This window comes from Centroberyx affinis, unplaced genomic scaffold (genome assembly GCF_046629955.1).
Source record: "Centroberyx affinis isolate AG114_WGS23_722 - 3 ecotype Tasmania unplaced genomic scaffold, CSIRO-AGI_Caff_v1 ptg003911l_1, whole genome shotgun sequence".
Lineage (NCBI taxonomy): Eukaryota > Metazoa > Chordata > Actinopteri > Beryciformes > Berycidae > Centroberyx > Centroberyx affinis.
Genome location: NW_027281745.1, coordinates 90,030 through 111,665, shown reverse-complemented (window position 1 = coordinate 111,665; position 21,636 = coordinate 90,030). Strand labels below are relative to the sequence as shown.

At 39.2% G+C, this 21,636-nt stretch overlaps 1 protein-coding gene across 3 annotated transcripts; it reads right to left on the bottom strand.

Moving 5' to 3' along the window:
• Positions 1–1,092: 1,092 nt before the first annotated feature.
• Positions 1,093–20,592, bottom strand: rassf6 (Ras association domain family member 6). Of its 3 annotated transcripts, none has more exons than XM_071541607.1 (11): positions 20,478–20,592; positions 10,553–10,629; positions 9,962–10,040; positions 7,695–7,855; positions 6,009–6,106; positions 5,627–5,823; positions 4,842–4,943; positions 4,389–4,440; positions 4,133–4,251; positions 3,715–3,812; positions 1,093–3,051 (listed from the first exon to the last, which is right to left on the bottom strand). In XM_071541607.1, the coding sequence occupies exons 2-11, from the start codon at positions 10,621–10,623 to the stop codon at positions 2,976–2,978; spliced, it is 1,053 nt and encodes a 350-aa protein (XP_071397708.1). In that variant the 5' UTR covers positions 10,624–10,629; positions 20,478–20,592; the 3' UTR covers positions 1,093–2,975. The 3 variants fall into 3 exon arrangements, with proteins under 3 accessions (XP_071397708.1, XP_071397709.1, XP_071397710.1); XM_071541608.1 differs by lacking the exon at positions 20,478–20,592 and adding an exon at positions 12,159–12,422; XM_071541609.1 differs by lacking the exon at positions 20,478–20,592 and adding an exon at positions 12,159–12,422 and having other exon boundaries at positions 10,553–10,626.
• Between the last annotated feature and the right edge of the window lie 1,044 nt (positions 20,593–21,636).

Here is a 21,636-nt window from a genome sequence, read left to right as displayed (position 1 = left end):
TGCCTTCAAAGCAGAGTGCTGTTCGGATTTCAAAGTAATTGGTACTTTTAATCGATTTAGAACAGCTTTGATAGCAGCGTCTATCTTGTCTACAGCGGTCGCCATCGTTGTTATTACTCCTCCTTGGTTCCGGCGCACAGCTTGACAACGGCGTTAGTCCCGCCCGTGGCGCTGATTGGCTAATCGTTAGAGACTTGAATCGAAGGACACAAGTTCTATCGACCTTGCTGCAATTTCTAGTCTTCAACAGAGGTTGATAAAGTTAATAAAACATTACCTAATGCCCCTTTGAGATTGTTTTTAATAAAGCCATTGCTAGAGTGCATGAGATTTGGAAAGAAGGTGATTTATATTGGAAAACACATCATTAGACTGACTGTCGTGCAATAATGTTCATTGGGTAGAGTGTGGCATCAACACTGCCAAGGTTAGAGGTGTGATTCTCACCGGGGCCATCTGTGATAAAAAATGTATGCAGTCATACTTAAAATGTGCTGTAAGTTTGGATCAAGGCCTCCTCCACATGGCAAATGTTATGAATTCTCCAGTGGCAGTTGTGTGGAACTTTCTTATACAATGTCCACCCTCAAAAAACAGACTTGTCAAATAAATGCCATCTTGTACTGCACATACATATATTTTGAAAATTGTACATATCATACATATTTTTATTTTATTGTATTTAATTGTTTTTTCTCTGTCACTTTATATTTTGTATTACTTCTTATATAGTTTTCTATTACTTCTGTCACTTTATATTTTGTATTACTTCTTATATAGTTTTCTATTACTTCTGTCACTTTACCATTTTGCACTAGTGTACTGCATTTGTTTACTTCTTGTGGCTAGCTCTAGGCTCAAGAATTTCATAGCTAGAATTACCTGCTTCTCGCTGTTTTGTTATGCTTATGACAATAAAGAACCTTGAACCTTGTATTGAAAAAGACTCAAAAATAGTCTTACGAGAGACAGAGAGAGTAAAACAGACAGAAAGTGAGGCCAACAGATAGAGAGTATTGTAGATCTAAAGGAGTGATGCTGCTCCAAGAATCCACAATACACTTTTAGATATAGTTATTATTTATTCATGAACATATAACATTGATTTACAGTTATTTACAATAGCATCTTACAATTTTATCCTGTATTTATTTTGCAGTTGACATGTTACCTGTCAAAAAGAAAGGGGAAAAAAAAAACCAATAAGGAAACAGGCGGACATATGGAGCCGGTAGAAGAGTCTTACTTCAACATTAGATATCCGTTTTGGGAAAGAAAAGTCATTACCTGTAGTTCATCATTTAACATTTCTAAAATATAGATGGCCAAGTCAAAAGTGCCAAAGTATTATTATTTTGTCATTTAAAGACTTGAGTTAGCTACTTTCCCTTAAAAAAGTATTATTTTTTAATTTAATGCTATCAATCACTTTCTAAGACTGTCACATTTTCCAAACTCGTCACATTCTGTCTCACATCCAGCCTGCTGTGTGGTTGTCTGGGAAAATTCTGCTAATACCTTTCTGTGATGGATTGCTTTTACCTGAAATTATTGCACAATCCCTTTAAGAACAGACCCCATAAGACTGAAACAGAAAGTAAGGGAAAGCACTGTCTATTGTGTGTTGATTTCATGATGGTCTAATATCAAAAGAGAGAGGAACAGAATCATATTTGCCACAAAATCTTTACTGAATTCTATGGTGGGCGTGCAATGTAATACAGGGGCTCAGCAGTATGACTATGAACAAAGGTGTAGTACTCTATATGTAGGTGAATGTTATTCTTCACAACATATGAGAATATGAGGAAAGTTAGTGGGTCTGACTGCACAGCTGCAATGTGTCATCATATGTGTTTCAACAGTGATTTCACCTACTATTTTTAAACTTGGTGGACTTGGAAACAAGTAAAGTTTCATTCCAAAACACTGTAAAGCTATTTCTATATCCACTGATTCACTGCAGACAATTTAATGTTGCTATTTTGTAAGAAAATATCTTAATATAACTAATAGCTTCGCTAATATTTAATAGTGAGCTTCACTTTCTTGGTGCAACCATTTTGTGATAGTAGACATTTTTCAAATGGTAGATATTTTGTTTTGGAATATAAGTCTTATGTCATATGACATAAGATAAAATCCTGGCTGATATCCCCCTTGACTGTTGTTTTATTTTCATTCTACTGCACATTTTCTGTAGGTTGGATTGGCCAAAGGATCATGAAATGAGACACAATTTATTTTGTCAATAAAAACGTAAAACGTAAAAAGGTAAAAGATGATAAGACAAGTAAGGTATCAACAGTGTCTGCCTGCATGTGATGCACTCCACTGTCAGCCTGCATAAATTAATTATCCTCTGCATTGGTTTGGTGGTAAATTTGGTAGAAATTAGGACCAGCCACCAGTCAAAAGCTGGTATTTTAATACAATTTAATTTATTCATTATTTGTTTTGAGATTAGATGTTTTTTTAAGTGCATTTTGTATCTCACTTGCACAAATTAATAATTTGCATCTCTCCTTTATGTGTTTTTTAATCATTCTGTTTTATCATCACTTTGATCACATTGATTCTGCAAATGAACTAAAAAAAACAAGAAAACAAAAACTGAAACATTTTGGCAGGTAACTTACCTTCGTTTGGAAGTTTTCTTCAAATCTAAAAATGACCTCAAAAACAAACAAAAAACAAACTAACAAGAAACAAATAAACAAAAAACAAAGTTCCCTTGGTAAAATAGTCAAGAGTGGTGAATTTTGGGATTTAGTATCCACAGTTTATCTCTTTCATTCTTTACGTAGTGCTTTGTTGAGTTACTGGTCTGGTCCTTGTCTTCAGTGTGGTGATTTCTCATGTCATTGTCACAGGGAGTAGTTACATCCAGTTGTGTGTATTGGAAATTTTCTTGCTCCTTCTCCATCTGAGCGACTTATTTTGTCCTTTGTGTGGTCCCAGTCCCCAGCTGGCTGTCAAACACTGGTCTCAATGTGAGGGGAGATCTTACAGCTCATGATCTGGGACAGGACTCTATGCTGCTGGTGGTACCTGACACACACACACACACACACACACACACACACACACACACAAGAAGAGAAGAGTCAAGAGTAAGGCATCAAAAATTCATTTAGAACATTGGTGCCATCACCTGGCCAAAATCTGTTACTACATTGATTTTGATGTCAAAGTAAACACTTTAAAAATTCCTAATGCCTCTATATAGATCTCTCACTTCTCTATTTAAACGCTATCAGCTATGAGTTGTGTACCATTACCCCAAAATATGTGTATAAAAAGATCAACATAAGTATATTCTATTTATCAAGACATAATTTAGTGGATTTTCAACTTTGGTGCCACAGCACATGTCAATGAATCCTAAAATACCAATTTAGTTCAAGGTATTGATTGTTTGTAGCAAGACGTCACTCTGTTAATTACTTGGAAATGTCACATAAAAGTCCCAGTGTTAAGGAGGGCAAACAAACCAAAAGAGCTGCTATAGCAAAGCACAAAGGGCATCAATTTGACAGAGGAAAGTATTATCAGGTGCTTATCTAAAGGGATTTTCAACAAAGTTATCATGTTTTTTGTTTTGACATACATTTTTTATAACATTTGAGCAAAGTTTCAAGGAGCAAACACACTTACAAACCACTGGTATCAAGCAGTAAGCTAGATAAGTAGGTATAAGTTGAGTATACTAACTTGCTAATGACTCTCTGTATCTCTCTGCTCTCCTCTTCTCTGAGCTTCAGTAGAACCTGCTCCAGGATGGGAAGCTCCAAGTTCAGATACTGAGCCACCTGATGGAGAGGAGAGGAGAGGAGAGGAGAGGAGAGGAGAGGAGGGAACAGGAGAGGAGAGGAGAGGAGAGGAGAGGAGAGAGGAGAGGAGAGGACCTTTATAACTTGTCAGATATCAACATACATTTTGTCACTTTGATGGATACTCTTACAGTGTTAGAGGTCATCAATCTGTGATGTTCAATGCATTACAGGAGTGTTTTTTGAGATAACGTGTTGTAATTCACTTGTCTACTTCAGTTAATTATTTCCTACGTATCCCAGAATGACTTTCTACAACCCCCAGAGAATGCCCCTCGGGGCGGGACTAGAGCACTCACATCATTGCTGACTTCCTGTTCGTCCCTGTCCATCAAAAAGATCTTCATGATGTCATCGGACGGCCCGTGGAGTATCCGCTCCCATAGGGGTTGGTCACTGTTACTCAGCTTCCTCCTTTCTGGAACACACACACACACACACACACACACACACACACACACACACACACACACACACACACATACTTTTACACATACTGAACCCATATTTCACATATATGAACTGTAAAACTAAGATGAAACAGACAAACCATACCTCCACTCTGGTGAACACAGTACAAGGCAAACTCCTGAGGATCATTCTCTATCTGTAGGATGAACAAATAACACACAGAAAAAACCTTCTTTTAGGTATTTTAGAACATTTCATCATTTCATTTGCCTTACTGCCCAGCTTTGTTAAATACCCAGTTCTGATTGGTCAGTGAAGGCATTCTGAATTCTGTTATTTCTGAATAACAGAACACTGTTTCACATCTAATCATATCACTCCACAGTCAAGAAGTCTGGTCTGTTTTGTTAATTTCTAATCAAATTAACTAGCAACAACTTGTGGCAAAATGGCATTACTCCTTGGTTACTACAGACAGTCCTGATGTAATAGTTTTTGGTGGAAGCTTGTGAGTTACCTAAGCTTGTAATACATGGTACATGGTAGAAATGTTGTGACTAGAAACCTGATGAATGATGATTATTTGCTGAAACTCACCTTGAACTTGTGCAGCAGCTGTTCGATGACCAGGTCGGTGGTCATCCTGCTGGAGATACGGACCTTGGTTGAAGTTCCAAAGGACGGAGTGAAGATAGACGTCTGGAGAGAGGAGGGAGAGAGGGAATAAGAGACATAACATTTCTCTGTGGTTTACACATAGTTGTTTCCTTTTAATGTGCTGTAAAACTGTTTTGGCTGAGATTAGGGAGGTACAGAAGTGCGGCGGCCCTGAAGTGCAAAACACAACGGCATTTCACAAAACAAATTTACAAATCACAAAAGACAACAACATTTCACAAAACAAATGAACAAATTACAAAACACAATATTTTACAGAACAAATTAACAAATCACAAAACAGCATGTCACAAAACAAATTAACAAATTACAAAACAAATTAACAAGTCACAAAACACAATGGCATTTTGTGATTTGTTAATTTGTTTGGTGAAATGTTTTGTTATGTGATTTGTTAATTTGTTTTGTGACTTGTTAATTTGTTTTGTGATTTGTTAATTTGTTCTGTAAAATATTGTGTTTTGTAATTTGTTAATTTGTTTTGTGAAATGCTGTTGTGTTTTGCACTTCAGGGCCACCGCACCTAGAGGGGAGTGGTGCAAAAAGAGAAACAGATGAATGTTGTAGGGAAAGAAAGAGATGGGTTGAGGGCAATAGCGAGAAAAGAGAGATGGCAAGTGGGAGAGAAAGATGGAAACAGAGAGAGAATGAAACCGATGAATTAAAAGACATAACAAGGGGAGAGATGCTGAGCAGAAACCCACCTTATAGTTATAGAAGTGTCCATTGATAGAAAAGCGGTGTTGTCTTTCCCTCTCCCTCTGTGATGCAGACTTCCTCCCCCTCCTCCTCTTAACCAATGAGGCGTCACTCATGCAGCGAAACAGGTTTGACTCCGCCTCCAGCTCTGGGGTCTTCACCTTAACAGGACGCAGTGTGGTGCTCTCATAAACAACGGGGCCTATAGGGCATGCAGAGACACATTGATAATAATCTCAAGTGTTGATGAGATTTACCAAGATTTCATGATCTGGAAACCAAGTTCTACACGGTGAAGCCTTGCAAAATGTCAAAATTCATTCTTTGTCCCTGTAAAGTTGTTGTGCAGTGTGTTTTTGGAGAAATGGGAAGAAAAAAAACAACAACCTGCTAAATGACTGCTGTTTACTGTTGTTTCCTGGGGTGTCTCTGCCATCTCATCTATGTGGTGTAGGTCAGCATACTCTCCCCATCGTGTCATACCCCTAGAGAGAGAGAGAGAGAGAGAGACAGAGAGAGAGAGAGACACACAGAGAGATAGAGAGAGAGAGAGAGAGAGAGAGAGAGAGATTGGATTGTCATATGACCTCAAACAAAATCTATATATGTAGGAATTTACATCAAGGAAGTTTTGTAAACCTTGATCTTCACTCTATGCCAGCTCCTAACTCCTGTATTTATTGATTAATTCCTTATAGAAGTGTGATTCGCACAAGTATTGATATGTCTGAAAGCCTACTGTATCTTGCTTGAAAGCCAATGCACTGTAAACCAGCAATTAGCGACAGTTACAATCTTGTTTGTGTGAAGAGTTGTAATTGGATCAAGGGTCAGTGAAATGTCAGCATGATCTCAGCATGAGTTTTTACCACTTCATACCAGAAGTTAATCAGCAGTTTTGACTAGCCTACACATGGTGAAGCCCATATCTGAGTTTCCTGTGTGACGGAAGGTAAATAATAAGAGTCACAGTATCTTTATCATAGCATTGTAGCCATTGCTCATTTATTACTGTCTCTGTGACCCACTATCTGAACTGCAGTGTCTTTGTGACTATTATCTTTCCAACAGTCGGGCCTATAGGTGTGACTTTGTCAAGGCTGCACAATGGAAAGCTCCAGAAAACAGTGTTTGCATGCCTATCAGTTATATTCTGACTGGCGCTTTGCTGATTCTGTCCCTTTGTAAAACTAAATAAATTACTAGTTCTACTACCATAACTAGTAACAAATAATAGATGTAGATAATAGATATTTCCAGCAGCTACAATGGAGTTTGATATGAGAAAATGTTTCAGCGATCTAAAACATCAGCGGTAAACGTCAGGTTTTGGTGTCAGTCCCTGAGAATCAAAGAGCGAGGGCTTCTTTCTAGAGCCGCCATTTTGCACCAAGAGACGTCCAACAATCATACAGGGAGAAATCCATCGTAGAAGAGGAGAGAGACTAATTTCTCCACCCAAAGTCCAAAGTCATTCTGGGAAACGTAGGAAATAACCAACTGCAGTAGAAGTGGATGAGGCAGGTTGAGGGAAAGTGGGTTCACCAGAAAAGTTAATTACAACACTTCATGACAAAATAACTCCTGGGATGCACTGAACATCACAGTGTAGGAGTATCCAAGGGTGGATTTTTCCTTTAACGTTTTTTGTTGCTCAATTGGGGAATTTGCTTTTGTAGTGGGGCAATAAATAGAAAACATGCTTCTTGATTGACATATAGACAATTTAACAAATGCTGTGGAGCCCCCCATAGGCTGATCAGTGGCGTTTTCAAAATGCCTGAACGGAGCAATGAGATACACCATTCCCCTGCATTTTGTGAAAATCCAATCAAAAGCATCCGAGATATTTTGTGTGACCTGCGGAGAGACGGATGGATGGACGGACAGAGACCGAGCCGTAGCCCCTTCCCCGATTTCATCGTGGGGGACAAAAACAGAATACAAGGTGAATTTAGGCTTGTAGAAACCAGGAGATTCAGGCCTATTATTTTATTTCAGTCCCTGATTTACTCCCATTCTCTCTCTTGCTCTGTGACATTGACAAAATTCTGTATAAAACTTGAAAACAACCTCTTGCTTCCTAGAGGGCTGACTGGACTGGTGGGGTCCGGCGACATCAGATGAGCAAAGGGAAGCGTCTGTTTGTCGTCTTGTATTTTGAGCCTGATGGGTCTCCGTACTCCCCAGCAGATGTTCAGGAAGCCTTCCACTATCACCTCTGCATTATCACCCTATTGCAGAGACAGACAGAGACATAAAGGGTATATGATTATAAAAGTCAGATTCCACCAGCACATCACTGTTTCACCCTAGTTGATTAGCAGCTACGCAATAGCTACTAAAAGAATAGTCAGTGACCTACATTTATTTCCAAAAGTGAGAAGTGAGACAGTGTTTGTGTTATTTCAATTTGGATTGGCCCCAGGGTGATTCTCCATATAAAAAATGTCACCAATCAATTGGGGTAAAAACAGAAAGGCAAACTTTGAAATATAAGGTTTATGCAAGAAAGAGTTGAGTCAGATTTATCTACCCAAGTAAAATTTTCAAAAATCAAGAAGAACTTGTTGAATTTCTCAAAGAACCCTAGATATTTTTTTTGACATTTTTTAATCTTACAAAAATGTAAGCCCTCTGACAAACAGCTGTGGCAAATCTTTGGGGCTGTTGCTCCAAGTTTGTGTCAAATTTCTGGAGGCAATCTGGTGAACAGCTGTAACAAACTTCTGCTAAACATCTGACATTTTCTACTGTTTGCCACAAGCATATAACAGAATCTCTTATTTTGACCTCTAAAAACAGTAGAGCCAACATTTTGATGAATAAAAATAACAATAAATCATGCACACACTGGGCTCAGAGTCCATGCACCTACGTGCATTGTCCGATAGAAGCAAACAAAGTGTCGCCATAGCAACAACATAGGTGTCTATGGCGGTGCAAGCATTTATAGTTCTGCGTTGGTTATTCTGTGCATAGAGCAGCGAAACATTAGATGGCAGTGGAAGTAATAACAACAGAAGTGGCAATGTCGTGCTTTGTTAACATGGAAATAAAAACAGAAGAAGCAGTAGTGTTTACATTCTCTGAAACTCAGGTTCTGGGATATTTCTCAACAAATTCAGTGACATCTGGTACTCTTTATAATCCGGGGATGAAGTGTCCTACAGATGGACATATTTGCAAACCTCCTCAGCTTGTCTCTCTTCAATCTGCTCCATGTTGTCTTCACTATTGGCGGACATCAACCAGATACAGATGGGAGGAAATACAAAGCGGGCCAATCACATTTCTCGCGGTCTTGCTTTAGTTGTATGTAGCCCTGCGACAGGGCTGCAGGTCTTCTGTGATGTGTCATAGAAAATGTGTAAGTCCAGTGTGATGGTGGACAGAAGTAGTTGGGACCCAGTGCCATAGGAGGAGGCTTTGAATGTAGTGGAAAGGCCCGGCTGGCATGGAGTATCCTGGGAGTAGAGGACTGCAGTTGGATCCACCTCTGCTGTGTGTCGTAACATTTTACTGTATCATATTGTGCTGCTCACTGGACAGATGGAGGAAGAATCCTTGCTGACTGCTGCATAAATTATCCAGTCTGAAGGCTCCTATGAATGGCTGGAGCTACTGGCCGGATGCCGTCTCTCTGCTGGGTCTTGGACTGGAGCTGATGGGGATTTGACTGATGATCTGCCCCCAGTACAGCCACCATAGGGTAATGGGGTAGTAAGTCTCACAGTCTCATAAAATTGTGTGAAATCAACACAAACTCTGAAACGTAAATTATGTGTTGTGGACACAAATAATGTGAGATGATTACATTCCTCCATGAATTGAATTATGTGACAATAACACAAATATTGAACAAGCCAATTTCAGTCGTTGGTCACGTGAAAAGCTTATCTTATGGCTAAAGTAAAACATCTTGGGTTAGGGTTAGGGTTAGGGTTAGGATTAGGTTTAGGCAACTAAAACTTTGGTTAAGGTTGGCCAACTAGAACAATTTGGTTATGGTTAGGTTAAGGTGTTGTTAATGTTTTAATACAAAAAAAACTCTGGGTAAAAATTAAACCTTCACTCACAGTGGAAATATTCATGAGTTGGGAATTGAACCTGGTTCATCAGACCTCCCCCGACCTCCTGACCTCCACACCTTTACTTTCCACTGCAGTATTTCAATGTCAAACTACTTCTTATTTCTAGTCGTGTCTCTTCCATGTAATCCTTTCATGGCGGGAAAAGTATTACTCTCACTTTTCATGCACGGAGCATGTATTTGCATTTTAACACATCATGCTCATTTTAGTAAATACTGATGTGCCGCTCCCTGATGGCCTGGGTACCTGATAGTAGCTGAGGTGCAGCTGAGTCTGGTCCTTGAGGAAACAGTTGTAGGTATTCAGCAGGGACAGGAACTCGTTCCTGAAATTAACACAACAGAAGACAGCACAAAGTGACACAACATAACACAGTACAGGATAGCATAATGCAACAGTACAGCATAGTACAACAGTACAGCACAGCAGAAAACATGCAACTGTAAAGCAACTGTATTGGTGATCCAGGTATGGCTGATTTATGGTTAAATTGGCTTTGCATACATAATATTTAAATTCTGTATTTCTCTTTAGAAAGTCAAAATTACTAGTCTAGGACTACTCGCTGGAATACACAACAATCATTCATTAGCTTAGCAGTGTGCTTAATATATCTTTATGTAGAAGTATAGTTTCAATTCACTCCACTTAGACAAAGAAACATTACAATGGTTAAAGTAGGTTGTAGTAAATATGTTATTTGTTGACACATCTATAGAGTTAATGATGGCTGAGAAGAGAGCATGTCAGACAGTATAAACATGGTTAATACAGATTGTAGTACTGTCAAGGAAGAGAGATTGCAGTCTCAAAACGACTGCACAGTAAGCGACTGACCTGGACAGGCTCCTCCCGTCTCCTGCTTGGACCACTGGGAGAAGGACGGCTTTATTCATCTCTGGTAGCATCTACTGCTGCAGGGAGACACACATGGTCAGATCAGACAGAAGAACATATTGTTCTGTTGTAATCACATCACATGGGAAGCAGGTTAGCAGCAGACCAGGGACAAATGTGGAGGTCTGTTTTCCGAAATAATAATAATATTAATAACTTTATTTATATAGAACCTTAAAAACAGTTTACCAAGTTTACAAAGTGCTTTGACAGAATCAGAATCAGAATATAGGTCCAAAAGTGCTAGGTCCAAAAGTGCAACATTCAAGTTAATACTAGGACAACCAAAAGATAAAAGCCAAAATAAATAGTAAGGATAAAATAAAATAAAAATATGATAAAAGTTAAGATTGAAAGACAACATCACATATAAGCCTATGAGTCTATAAAAGAGTCTATAAAAATTGTGATTTAAGTGATTTAAAAGAAGTCAGTAAATAAAAGGAGTTGTCAGTAGCTGTCAAATTTTGTTAAATGGTGAATACATTTAACATAATTTGACAAATACTGAGTGAATGAATGAAATGGAAGGAAAATAAAGGAATTTAAGGTTGCTGCTAAAGTAATAAGCCACCATCAGACCTTAACTTGTTTGTTAAGGACAGAATCATCTGTCCATTCCGTACATTAGCATTTTTCCCCAAGGAACAAAACCCTTCCAACTGTACTGCAAATAATCCTAATCTGTTTGGAATAAGAGATGAGTAGGTTTAGTTTATAACACAGGAGAATACAACAAGCACCATCACATTAGACCATGTGGCAGTCAATTATTTGTACTTTTCTGGGTAACACTTTATTTTCCAGGTCCGCAATTTCCTAATAATTTCCTAGAAAGGAACTGTTACTTCCTGGAAAGAACCATTACGTTATGTATTAACTATAGTGAAAATAGAGAAAGAGTTCAAAGGTAGTTGGAGTGTCCAAGACAGAACCATGAAATGATGTAGTAGTTATATAGAAAATTGGAAATTAGGAAGGAATTCAACAAATAACTACATAATTATGTGAATAATGACTTGGTTTACCAAATTCAACTCTGCCTATTATTTTGCTGATAAATAGTTTATAGTTTTGCAGTTCTTTCCAGGAAACTCTTTTAGAAATTGATGGACTGCTGACATTTTCTATAGAGCTACTACATTATTTCATGGTTCTTTCCAGGAAACTTCCCAAGAAAAAAAAGTTCCTTTCTAGGAAATTATTAGGTAATTGTGGACTAAAACGTTTCACTTTTCTGTGCTTGACAACTTGCCTTGTCTGAATTGTCATTAAGAGGTAAACCCGACACATCTTGTGCTCCAAGAAAGTAAAAAAAAAACACCAGGAATTAGGAGAAACTGTTGGATCCAGGTTGTGTTGCCTACTCGGCGGAAGGTTGCTCAATTCCCAATAACAACAACAGCGCCTGTTGTGTTTCTGCTCCAAAGTAAAGACACCTGACCTGACCACCATGTTTGTCAACCTGGTGCAAGAACTGGCACTGAAAGCGAACTAAAATGCCTCGATGCAGCTAAAACAAAACTACGTATAATTAGAGTCTTACCTTATCTAACATGGCAAAAGAGAGCTCCCTTCTTGATCCTCTTTGTCTCTGTTTCTTTCTTCTTTCTGTGCTTTAAATATCTCTCTCTCTCTGCCTTCTCTCTCTCTCTCTCTCTCCCTCTCTGTGGTTTCTGTGTTAAATTTATCTCTTTCTCTCTCTCTCTCTCTGCTGTTTTGCTCTTTCACTTTCTTTTTTGTCCTCTTCTCCGAGAGATTTAATAACAGTACTCCACCCAGTAACCAGTGATGACAGTGTAGACCCAGCCATTTGTTTATTTTTCGGTCACAGAAGCTGCAGCCTGTGAGCAGGGAGACTGCTGGTGTATCCACGTGGCTTCTCTTCCCCCTTCCTTTCTTTTTTCTTTTTTCTCTTTCTCTCTCTCTCTCTCTCTCTCTCTCTCTCTCTCTGTCTCTCTCTCTCTATCCTTCTGTTCTTGTGAACTTCTGTGAATGACGCAGCACTCTGAAAACGCTTTACCCGCTGGCAACAAGAATGACTTTCTCCCTCTCTCTCTCTCTCTCTCTCTCTCTCTCTTTCCATCTCTCTCTCTCTCTCTTTCTGTCTCAGCCTGTTCTTTGCCGTTCAGAGGAATCTCAGGTATTCAGCAGTTGTCACCCGCTCTGCCCTCCCCAGTCCGGCTGTCAGTTCACTCCTGTTTGGAGCGGTGTAACGTAACAACCATTGTGCACCAGACAGAAAGAGAGTTTAAAGCTGCAATATGCAACTTTATATTTATAGAAATAACAATAAATAAATATATATATTATACATGATCTGTCTTGGTCTGTGTGTGACCCTATATGTTCAGGCCTAAATCACCCATTTGCTTGAAATTGGCTTTTCAATGCCATTTGGCATGTTTTGGGGCGTAAGCCACTTGCTGTGGGTGTGTCAGATGCTGGCCACGCCCATCTGGCTGGCCCAGTAGGGAAGTCATAACAACAACAACAACAATGGAGGAAAGCAGCAAGAAAGAAAGAACTGTGAAGATAAACGTATGACAGACAAGATCCGTTCAAAAGCACAGTGAACATCGGCGTTGCTCTTTTTTTTATTGCAGATTGGCTGCATTTGTTGTTGGCTCCTTCAGTGCTGGCAGAGGCTTTACAGATTACTCAAGTGAGATGACAGCTCATCACGATGACTGACATGTGATGGGGCAGGAACTTGGCCAACTGAGGGAGAGGAGGGCGGGACTAACAATACACTTCCTGATACAGGCCTGAAACTCTTTTTTGCACTTTGCTTCGCACTGCTGCACTGCTGCACTTCTTTTAAAATGTTGTATTTTAATTGATTTTAGGCATTCTATGTACTCTATTTTTTTACTTTATTTTTAGTATTATTATTATTATTCAGTGGGTTTTATTTTCCATCTTATGTTATGCATTCCTCATTTTTATCTTATTTTTACTATTATTATCAAGTGGGTTTTATTCGCTTATAATCTTATTTTACATTAATTATAATAATAATAATAATAATAATAATAATAATAATAATACATTTTATTTGCAGCGCCTTTCAAAACACTCAAGGTCACTTTACAAATTGATAAAAACACAATAAAATAGATAAAACAACAAACAAAGAACACAACATTAAAATAAAATAAAGATTATAAACCGTATGCAGTTTTAAACAGATGAGTTTTGAGTCTGGATTTAAACTGGGGCAAAGAATCAATGCAGCGGATGTCAGGTGGGAGTGAGTTCCAGAGTTGGGGAGCAGAGCGGCTGAAAGCTCTGCTCCCCATGGTGGTGAGACGGGTGGAAGGTACAGAAAGGTGGAGGGAGGAGGAGGACCTGAGGGAGCGAGAGGGGGTGGCAATATGGATCAAATCAGACAGATAGGGGGGGGAGAGGTTGTGGATGGCTTTGAAAGTATGGAGGAGGATTTTAAAGGTGGTTCGGAATTTTACCGGAAGCCAGTGGAGCAGCTGGAGGACGGGGGTGATGTGGTGAAAGGAGGGGGTTCTGGTGATAATGCGGGCTGCTGAGTTCTGAACCAGTTGAAGTTTATGGAGGGATTTGTGGGGGACACCAAAAAGAAGTGAGTTACAGTAATCGAGACGGGAGGTGATGAGGCTGTGAACCAGGATGGCAGTGGTGTGAACCAGGATTTGATTTCTGAAAGGCAGTGGGTGAGGGAGGAGGGTGGGAGAGTGGAGTTTGACTTACTAGAAAGGTAGAGCTGGGTGTCATCCGCGAGGCAGTGAAACTGGATACTATATTTACGGAAGATATTGCCAAGTGGTAGGAGGTATATAATGAAGAGGAGGGGCCCCAGGACAGAGCCCTGGGGCACACCTGAAGTGACGGGGGAGGACTGTGAGGTGAAGGATTTCAGCTGGATGAACTGAGTGCGGCCAGTGAGGTAAGAGTGAAACCAGTGAAGGGGGGTGTGAGTAATACCGAGAGAGGAGAGTCTATCAAGGAGAATGGAGTGAGAGATAGTGTCGAAGGCCGCACTCAGATCGAGGAGGATGAGGATGGAAATCAAACCAGAATCAGCAGCCATGGCATTCTATCCCTGTTTTTATGCTCATTCTATGTCTACTTCCATGTGAAGATGCATTCTATGTATTCTATTCTCATCTTTATCTTATTTTCACTATTATTATGAAGTGAAGCACTTAGTGCATGTAATTTCTTTGTTGTAAAGCACTTTGAGCTGCATTTCAAGGTGCTATACAAATAAAGTTTATTATTATTATTATTATTATTACTTCCTGCCTCAAGAAGAAAAGTTGCATATAGTAGCTTTAAAGCTGCAATAAGCAAAATTTTCTGATGTCTAGAGGGCGACAGAAATTGCAACACATCTGTAAATAAGACACAGCAAAGTCCCGGCACTACGGAGGCCTACCAAGGACAAACATAGCAAACCACCGTGCATAAAGGCTAATAGCTAAGCTAACCATACCTACAAAGAAGTCTTTACAGATTTCTATCCCACTGAAGGTTACATGTCCCACAGTGACAAGTGAAGAAGAGGTAAGGAATGGGAGGGGGTGAGAGCCGCTTTTAAACAGCGAGGGAGGAGACAAGCTAGTTTTAAAAACATGAAAAGCTGCTGAATGGAGTGGGAGGAGCTTCGTTCAGGAGCAGAATTTGACAACAAGCTTTAGACAAGAGGTGGAAACAGCAACACAGCTGCTGCTGTGTGGATATTGGTTTACATCATTATGTCTCAATGAAATCTCCACATAGCACACATTAGCTTCAGGATTGGTTATAATGTCTGATATCGCTTATTGCAGGTTTAACTGTACAAAACTTACAGCAAAGACGGAGAGTAAAATTGAAGCTGGGGAAGTGAGTGAGACTCCCACCACCTCAACATCTACCGTTGAGATGCCCTTGAGCAAGACACTTGACTGATCAAACTGCTGCATTGGTTCTGCTCCCTGGCCAACATGTTAACACTCTGGTTGTACAGGATTTCTCCCAGGTGTGAATGTTTGTGTGTGAATGGGTGTGAAGCATGGCGTTGCTGAAAAAGAGGACATGCTCAGCAGATCATCACCAGGTTTAAAAAAAAACAGAAGCGAGGGGTTGAATGAGGATTTGTGACAGATGTTAACCCTTTAACTTCTGCAAAGAGCTAAGGAAAAACATATTTTACTTTAAATTAAAAATTGAAATAAGTCTTTTTGACATTATTGTGTGTTAAATTCCAATTTTACTATGTGTATGGTTGTGGCCAAAGGGCTTTCAAACTTGTGTATATTTTAAAATATGTCAAATAAAATCAATCAATCAATCAAATTCTCATCACTAGAAACCCAAATACCAGCCTCCAACAATTTTTACTATATCTTTACTATAGTCATCTGCTGTATGGTTGAGACGTAGGTTTATGGTAAAACTTGCTTTAATTAAATAATATAATTTTTTATGAACAATCTTTTCAAGACTTTACTTATTGTTTCATAACCTCTACTTTATCTTCATCATTACCCCTCTCTACCTCTCAAACACCGTCCCATCCTCCTGTTTGTCCTGGGTTCAACCGCACGGTCACACTATTTTCATACTTTTTTGTAATATTCTTATTATTTAAAGTATGTTCTCCTGGAGAAACATCATGGTTTGTTCTTTTGATTGTCAAATTCCTGTTTTAAATCCTGATCTTTGAGGGCTGATTTTGGTCTCTGGACAAAAACTGTCTCAAAAACAGTCTACCATCACTCCTGTGAGAGCCACTTAGGCACATATTAATATTTGGTAAATTGTTTCTGTTGTAATCACATGCTATATATGTTCTAGCATTGTTTAAGTTCATGCAACAGTTAATCCACAGTATATGTACAGGTCAAGTGTATTTCGAGGATTATAGGTGTAAATACTTGCAATTTTTGTGTTCTTGGGTGCTGGATGTAATAACACATATATTTTTTGTTGTTTGCGACAGTGGATTGTGCCGTAAGGTAATTTATTGCGCATGTGCAAGAATGCCCTAAAAAGCCACGTGCTGCTAGGATGTAGATGAATCTTCAAATAAATTTGGATTGAAACAAGTTTTTGACCGTGTACAACGTGTTTAATGTGTACATCGAGATAGCGGGTAATAATGTGTGTGTTACAATTTGGAATACAACACCATGGTAATGGACCATGCTTTATGTGACTTCAAATACATTTTCATTCAACATTTTCCCTGCCTCCTGTGGACTTGAGAGTACATTGAGTTTCACAAGAAAAGTGGATTTTACTATGCAGATTAAGTGGCCTAGAAACTTGGAACATGGTAAAACGGCCACCATAACTCCATTTCCCCTACAATTCACTAAGACTGTCCTTAGGACAATAGGGGAAAACGACAAATCCTTTTTAGGATGGTGTTGTAAATGCTATTTCAGAAGCATTTTCCAATGCATTTCATTAGTATTGGTTTCAGTAGAAAGTTTTAGTATCATGTGCTCTTTGTGAGGCCTTTCCACTCCACCAAGAGCAAACCACTCTGAGGTAAACTCTGCTCAGTAAAGTGTTTTTGTAGCTGTGCTGGATGGAATCATTTTGGTTTTGGCTCTGTGATTTTCCCTGTGTTGGTGCGGTAAGTTTTGGTTCTAATGCAGGCTGTGCCACTACAGCTGTTCTTTTTTTGGCTAACTAATAAAAATATAAAACTAATAATTTTGATGAAAGTTCAAATTCTAACCACTGAGACTGTACTTGTTGTGAGACAACATTGGACAAAATTACAACGTCTGGCACCCCAACGTCAGATTTTTGTTGGGCAGAGATGGCATTTTTCCTGCTGCGGTGCCCTCTCAACACCAGATACATATGGAAGACGTGTGTGTGTGTGTGTGTGTGTGTGTGTGTGCATACAGTCTGCTGTAAGAAAGAGATCAAAAAGTAAAAACGATTGTTGTTTTTATATAATGATTTGAGAATTAAGTTGTGCGATTGTGATTTATTTCTATGGAGGATGGTCAAAGACTTGAATATCTGTTTAGAAACTATGACACTGCCCGATATATCTCTAACATGTGGGAAAGAAAGAAGGAATTTTTATTTTTTTAGAATTCTGAATGAGATATTGGACGCTACGATACTGAACTTCATTGTTTGTGATGTAATTTGAAAGTGAATTGTAGATGCACAACATGCATTCTGTGTTTTCAGCATTGTACCTTTTGTTTGATCACTTTGTTTCACTTACAGTGTCTTATAAGCCCATGTGGGCTGGGCACCAGTGTGGTGTATGACACTATAATAAAATAAAATCAATCAATCAATCAGTGTTGTAGAGTTCATGGTACACCACATGCACCATATGAAGTCCTGACATTCGAGTCTTTCTCTCCTCTCTCTAACCTCTGCCTCAGATGTCAGTGCTGCATTAGTTTGTCATTTCAAGCCTGAACATGTGTGTTAAGGCCCTAAAGCAAATACATCAGGCCTGTGTGTGGGTGTGTGAATCTGCATGCATGTGTGTGTGTGTGTGTTTCTGTGAATCACAGGCATGCTGAGAGTCAAGAGCAAAGCCAACAGTAAAGCAGAACCACAGATAAACTGTCAACATTGTACTCAAACTCAGTATAATCGGTGAGAGTGTACTGGTTCCTTTAATTCAACACAGCCACTGTTCCTTTATGGAAGATGTTCTTTAACTCTTTCACTCTTGGACCCAAAAGGGAAATTCACAGTCTCATGTCTGGATCCAGTCTCCTGAAAACATATTTCTACTTTTAGAGTCCCACATATACTGTATGTCCAACGCACTCCAACCAAGTTTTTTAAAAAGAGGTTTGGTGCTTGACAGTAGAGGACAAAGGTGAAGCAAAGCTAGCAGACTTGAATGAGTGCTTCAGTGTCTTACTTAGTCTATATATAAAGAGCCCAGGTAAAATAGCTTTGCATATTTCCACTTTTGGGAGTCACATCATAGGCAAATTCTGGGTCCAAGCTAACCGGGAAAGCATTGGAAAGCATGGGTGCGCTCACACCAAGCTTGGGCAGGTGAGAACAAAGGCATTCAAACTCGGGTGCAGAGTCAATGGCAAAGGTGGGGGTGGGGGGGTGGGGTACGGTGGGGAGTTGAGAATTACTAGTTTTAGGAAGGGAAATGTATCTAGAATATTGTTGAATAGGGCTGACATATGGATGTGAATGTCTGGGTATTTGTGTGAGTGACAGAGTGAGCAAGAAACAGAAGAAAAGCAAAGTTATCAAATGTTTGGGACCCAAATTAAGAATAATGGATTTCAAAAGAAGGATGCAAGATACTCCAGCTTGCAGATAAAATAGTCACTGATTGATGTGTGATTCAGCGCAACTCCCTTTGAAGCACTCCTAGAGAATGTACACTACACCTGATGAATATATTATGTTTTTCATTCTCTTAAAGCCATTTTGATCTAAAGGCTTCTGCTTAAATGCTTGAAATGTGTTTCTTAGACAAATATAAACAGTGAAGTTGATCCTATGTATGAATTTCTTTCCAAAGCCTTTTGCCTTTCCATCAAAGCAAAGGGCGGCTACTTTAAAGAATCTAAAATATAAGATAGTTTTGATTTGTTTAACACTTTTTGGTCACTGCATAATTCCATTTGTGTTATTTCATAGTTTTGGTGTCTTTACTATTATTCTAAAGTGTGAAAAATAGATGCGGTGTGTCCAAACTTTTGACTGGTAGTGTATCAATGTAAAAACTGATGCATGATGTCACCCTGTGATAATGAAGCTGTCCATCGCTACAGATCCAGAGCCAGGAGACCACAGTGTGTGCTGAATGGAGGGAGGGGCGGAGGGTGCAGTGTGTACACAGTGGGACACAGGCTGAACCTCTGGCTTTTTATTGTCAGACAGTGAGTTGGAAAAACCATAGCCAGGGGGAAAAAAGCCAAGGAACAAGAGGCCACACCCAGACCTTCCCTCCTCTGTCATCTCCTATGTCTCTCTCTTGTTTTGTTTCTGTTTATGTTTGAACCTGATTTTGTTTTGTTTTGTTTTTTTGTTGGACCCTAATTTTATACTTCTTTCTTTCTTTCTTTCTTTGTATTCCTGTCTTTGACTGCAATGCTTTCCCTGTCTCTGTCTTGCTCACTCTCACACACACACACACACACACACACACACACAAACACACACACACACATTAGACTTTGAAGTACAGTGCCCCCTGTTGAAACACTGTCATCCTGGAAATGTTTAACATCTTATGTAATTTCACTAAAATACATTTTTCACTTTAATTGACTGACCGTACACAGATATGAGTTTTACATGTATTTTGAGGCTGTAAATGGTTTTGCTTTTTTTTTCTTTTTTTTTTTTTTTTTAAACAGAGCAAAACAGACCTGTACTTTGAGTGGTAATAGTTTATGAAAATCATGAAAAGGCTATTAATCATATTCAAGCCCATGCACAAGCTGTTCATCAGTGTATATCAATGCATTTAATTTTTAAATGGCTGTATGAATTCTGCATTGTGGCTTTAAGACTCATCACATGAAGTCCACAAAGGAAGCGACGTTAGCCGCTTTGATCGCATAAGAATAATGACCCAGCGCATAAGAAACTGAAATCTATCATGTAGACACTAAAACATTCCAATATTTAATGTAAATGTTGTATACATTTAAACGGTGCACTTTCGAATCTCACCCACATGCTAAATAACTGCCAGAAAGTAAGAAATCATCCTCATGAGCATATTTTGATGAACTTGGTATTGATAAATTCACAAATTTTGCTACAGTTAGTAGAAATAAAGAGTAATGTTTGGTACCTCTACTTCTACAACACAGCGCACTGTAACAGGCTAAAGGCAGAAAGTACAAATGATCAAAAATGCGTTCGCTCCTACCTGGCTGATCTCTCAGTCTCCTAACTGATGTAGTTGGTTCACTCCATGTTCTCGTAACTTCTGTGTGTGTGTGTGTGTGTGTGTGTGGTGTGTGTGTGTGTGTGTGTGTGTATTGATAGGTCCAGAGTACGTGTGGTGAGAGGTGAGCGTAGTGCAGCAGACTGCAGCGGCTGGTTAATGATTGCTGGACACGTTGAGACAGTGTTGAGTGGGAGGGGCTGCTGCTGACACAGACATGACTCACCTGTTTTGTGCATGTGTGTGTGTGTCTGTGTGTGTGTGTGTGTGTGTGTGTGTGTGAGAGAGTGTACTTGCACACCTTGCAGGAAGAGAGAGTGTGTGTGTGTGTGCATATGCTTGTGAGAGAGACAGAGAGAGCGAGAGAGAGAGAAAAGGACACACCCCTAGCAGTGGATTGACCAATTTCTCTACTGCACATACATATAAGAACACACACAAACACACACATGCACACACACAAGAAAGAGAGAAAGAGTAGGCTAAGTGTGTTCTCATGTGTGCAGGAGACGAGGAAGGAGAAAAAGGAGAGCGTTTGGAGATTTATTTCTACACCAGCAAGTTTTTTTTTGTGACAAGATGTTCATCCCTCCATCATATGTTTTGACCTCCTGAGATTGTAGATTGTAGGCAAGATCAAAGTCAAAATCTTGCATATACTGCCTTTACAGGTCTTGTCATATTAGCTGTCTATGAAGAACATTGAGTTGATATCGAAAAATGACAGGCCTGAACATTTGTTTGTAAACAAAAGCTACTGCCACTTTATGATTTTATTAGATAAATCATAGAGTTATTCCTTAGATTCTTTAATGTTAAAAAACATTCTGACCCCAAAATGTCAACTGCTCCTCTTCTTCTTCCTCCATAATATTTTAGGCTGTTTAATTTACTCACACCATGGGCCCAGTTGTTAAAAAAGTTTAATCTGGATCAGAATGATCAGGATTTGGAAATCCCATGTTTTGCTATCCAGGATCAGGTAATCCGTCTTACTTTTGTGCTGGTTTTTCAAAGCAACATTGGATTGGATCACCCTGATCCAGATACAAACGTTTCAAGATTACCAAATCCAGATTACCAGTGCTCTAAATGGGACTACATATCACAATGTAAGCTACTAGCTATGTAAAGAACAACA

Bases quoted from the DNA above. Each gene is read 5' to 3' on its own strand.
- rassf6 (XM_071541607.1), bottom strand. From the start codon at position 10,623: ATGCTACCAGAGATGAATAAAGCCGTCCTTCTCCCAGTGGTCCAAGCA. The intron at 4,252-4,388 runs GTATGGTTTGTC...TGTGTGTTCCAG, and splicing joins CTGTGTTCACCAGAGTGGAG to AAAGGAGGAAGCTGAGTAAC. The intron at 3,813-4,132 runs GTGAGTGCTCTA...CCTCTCCATCAG, and splicing joins AACAGGAAGTCAGCAATGAT to GTGGCTCAGTATCTGAACTT.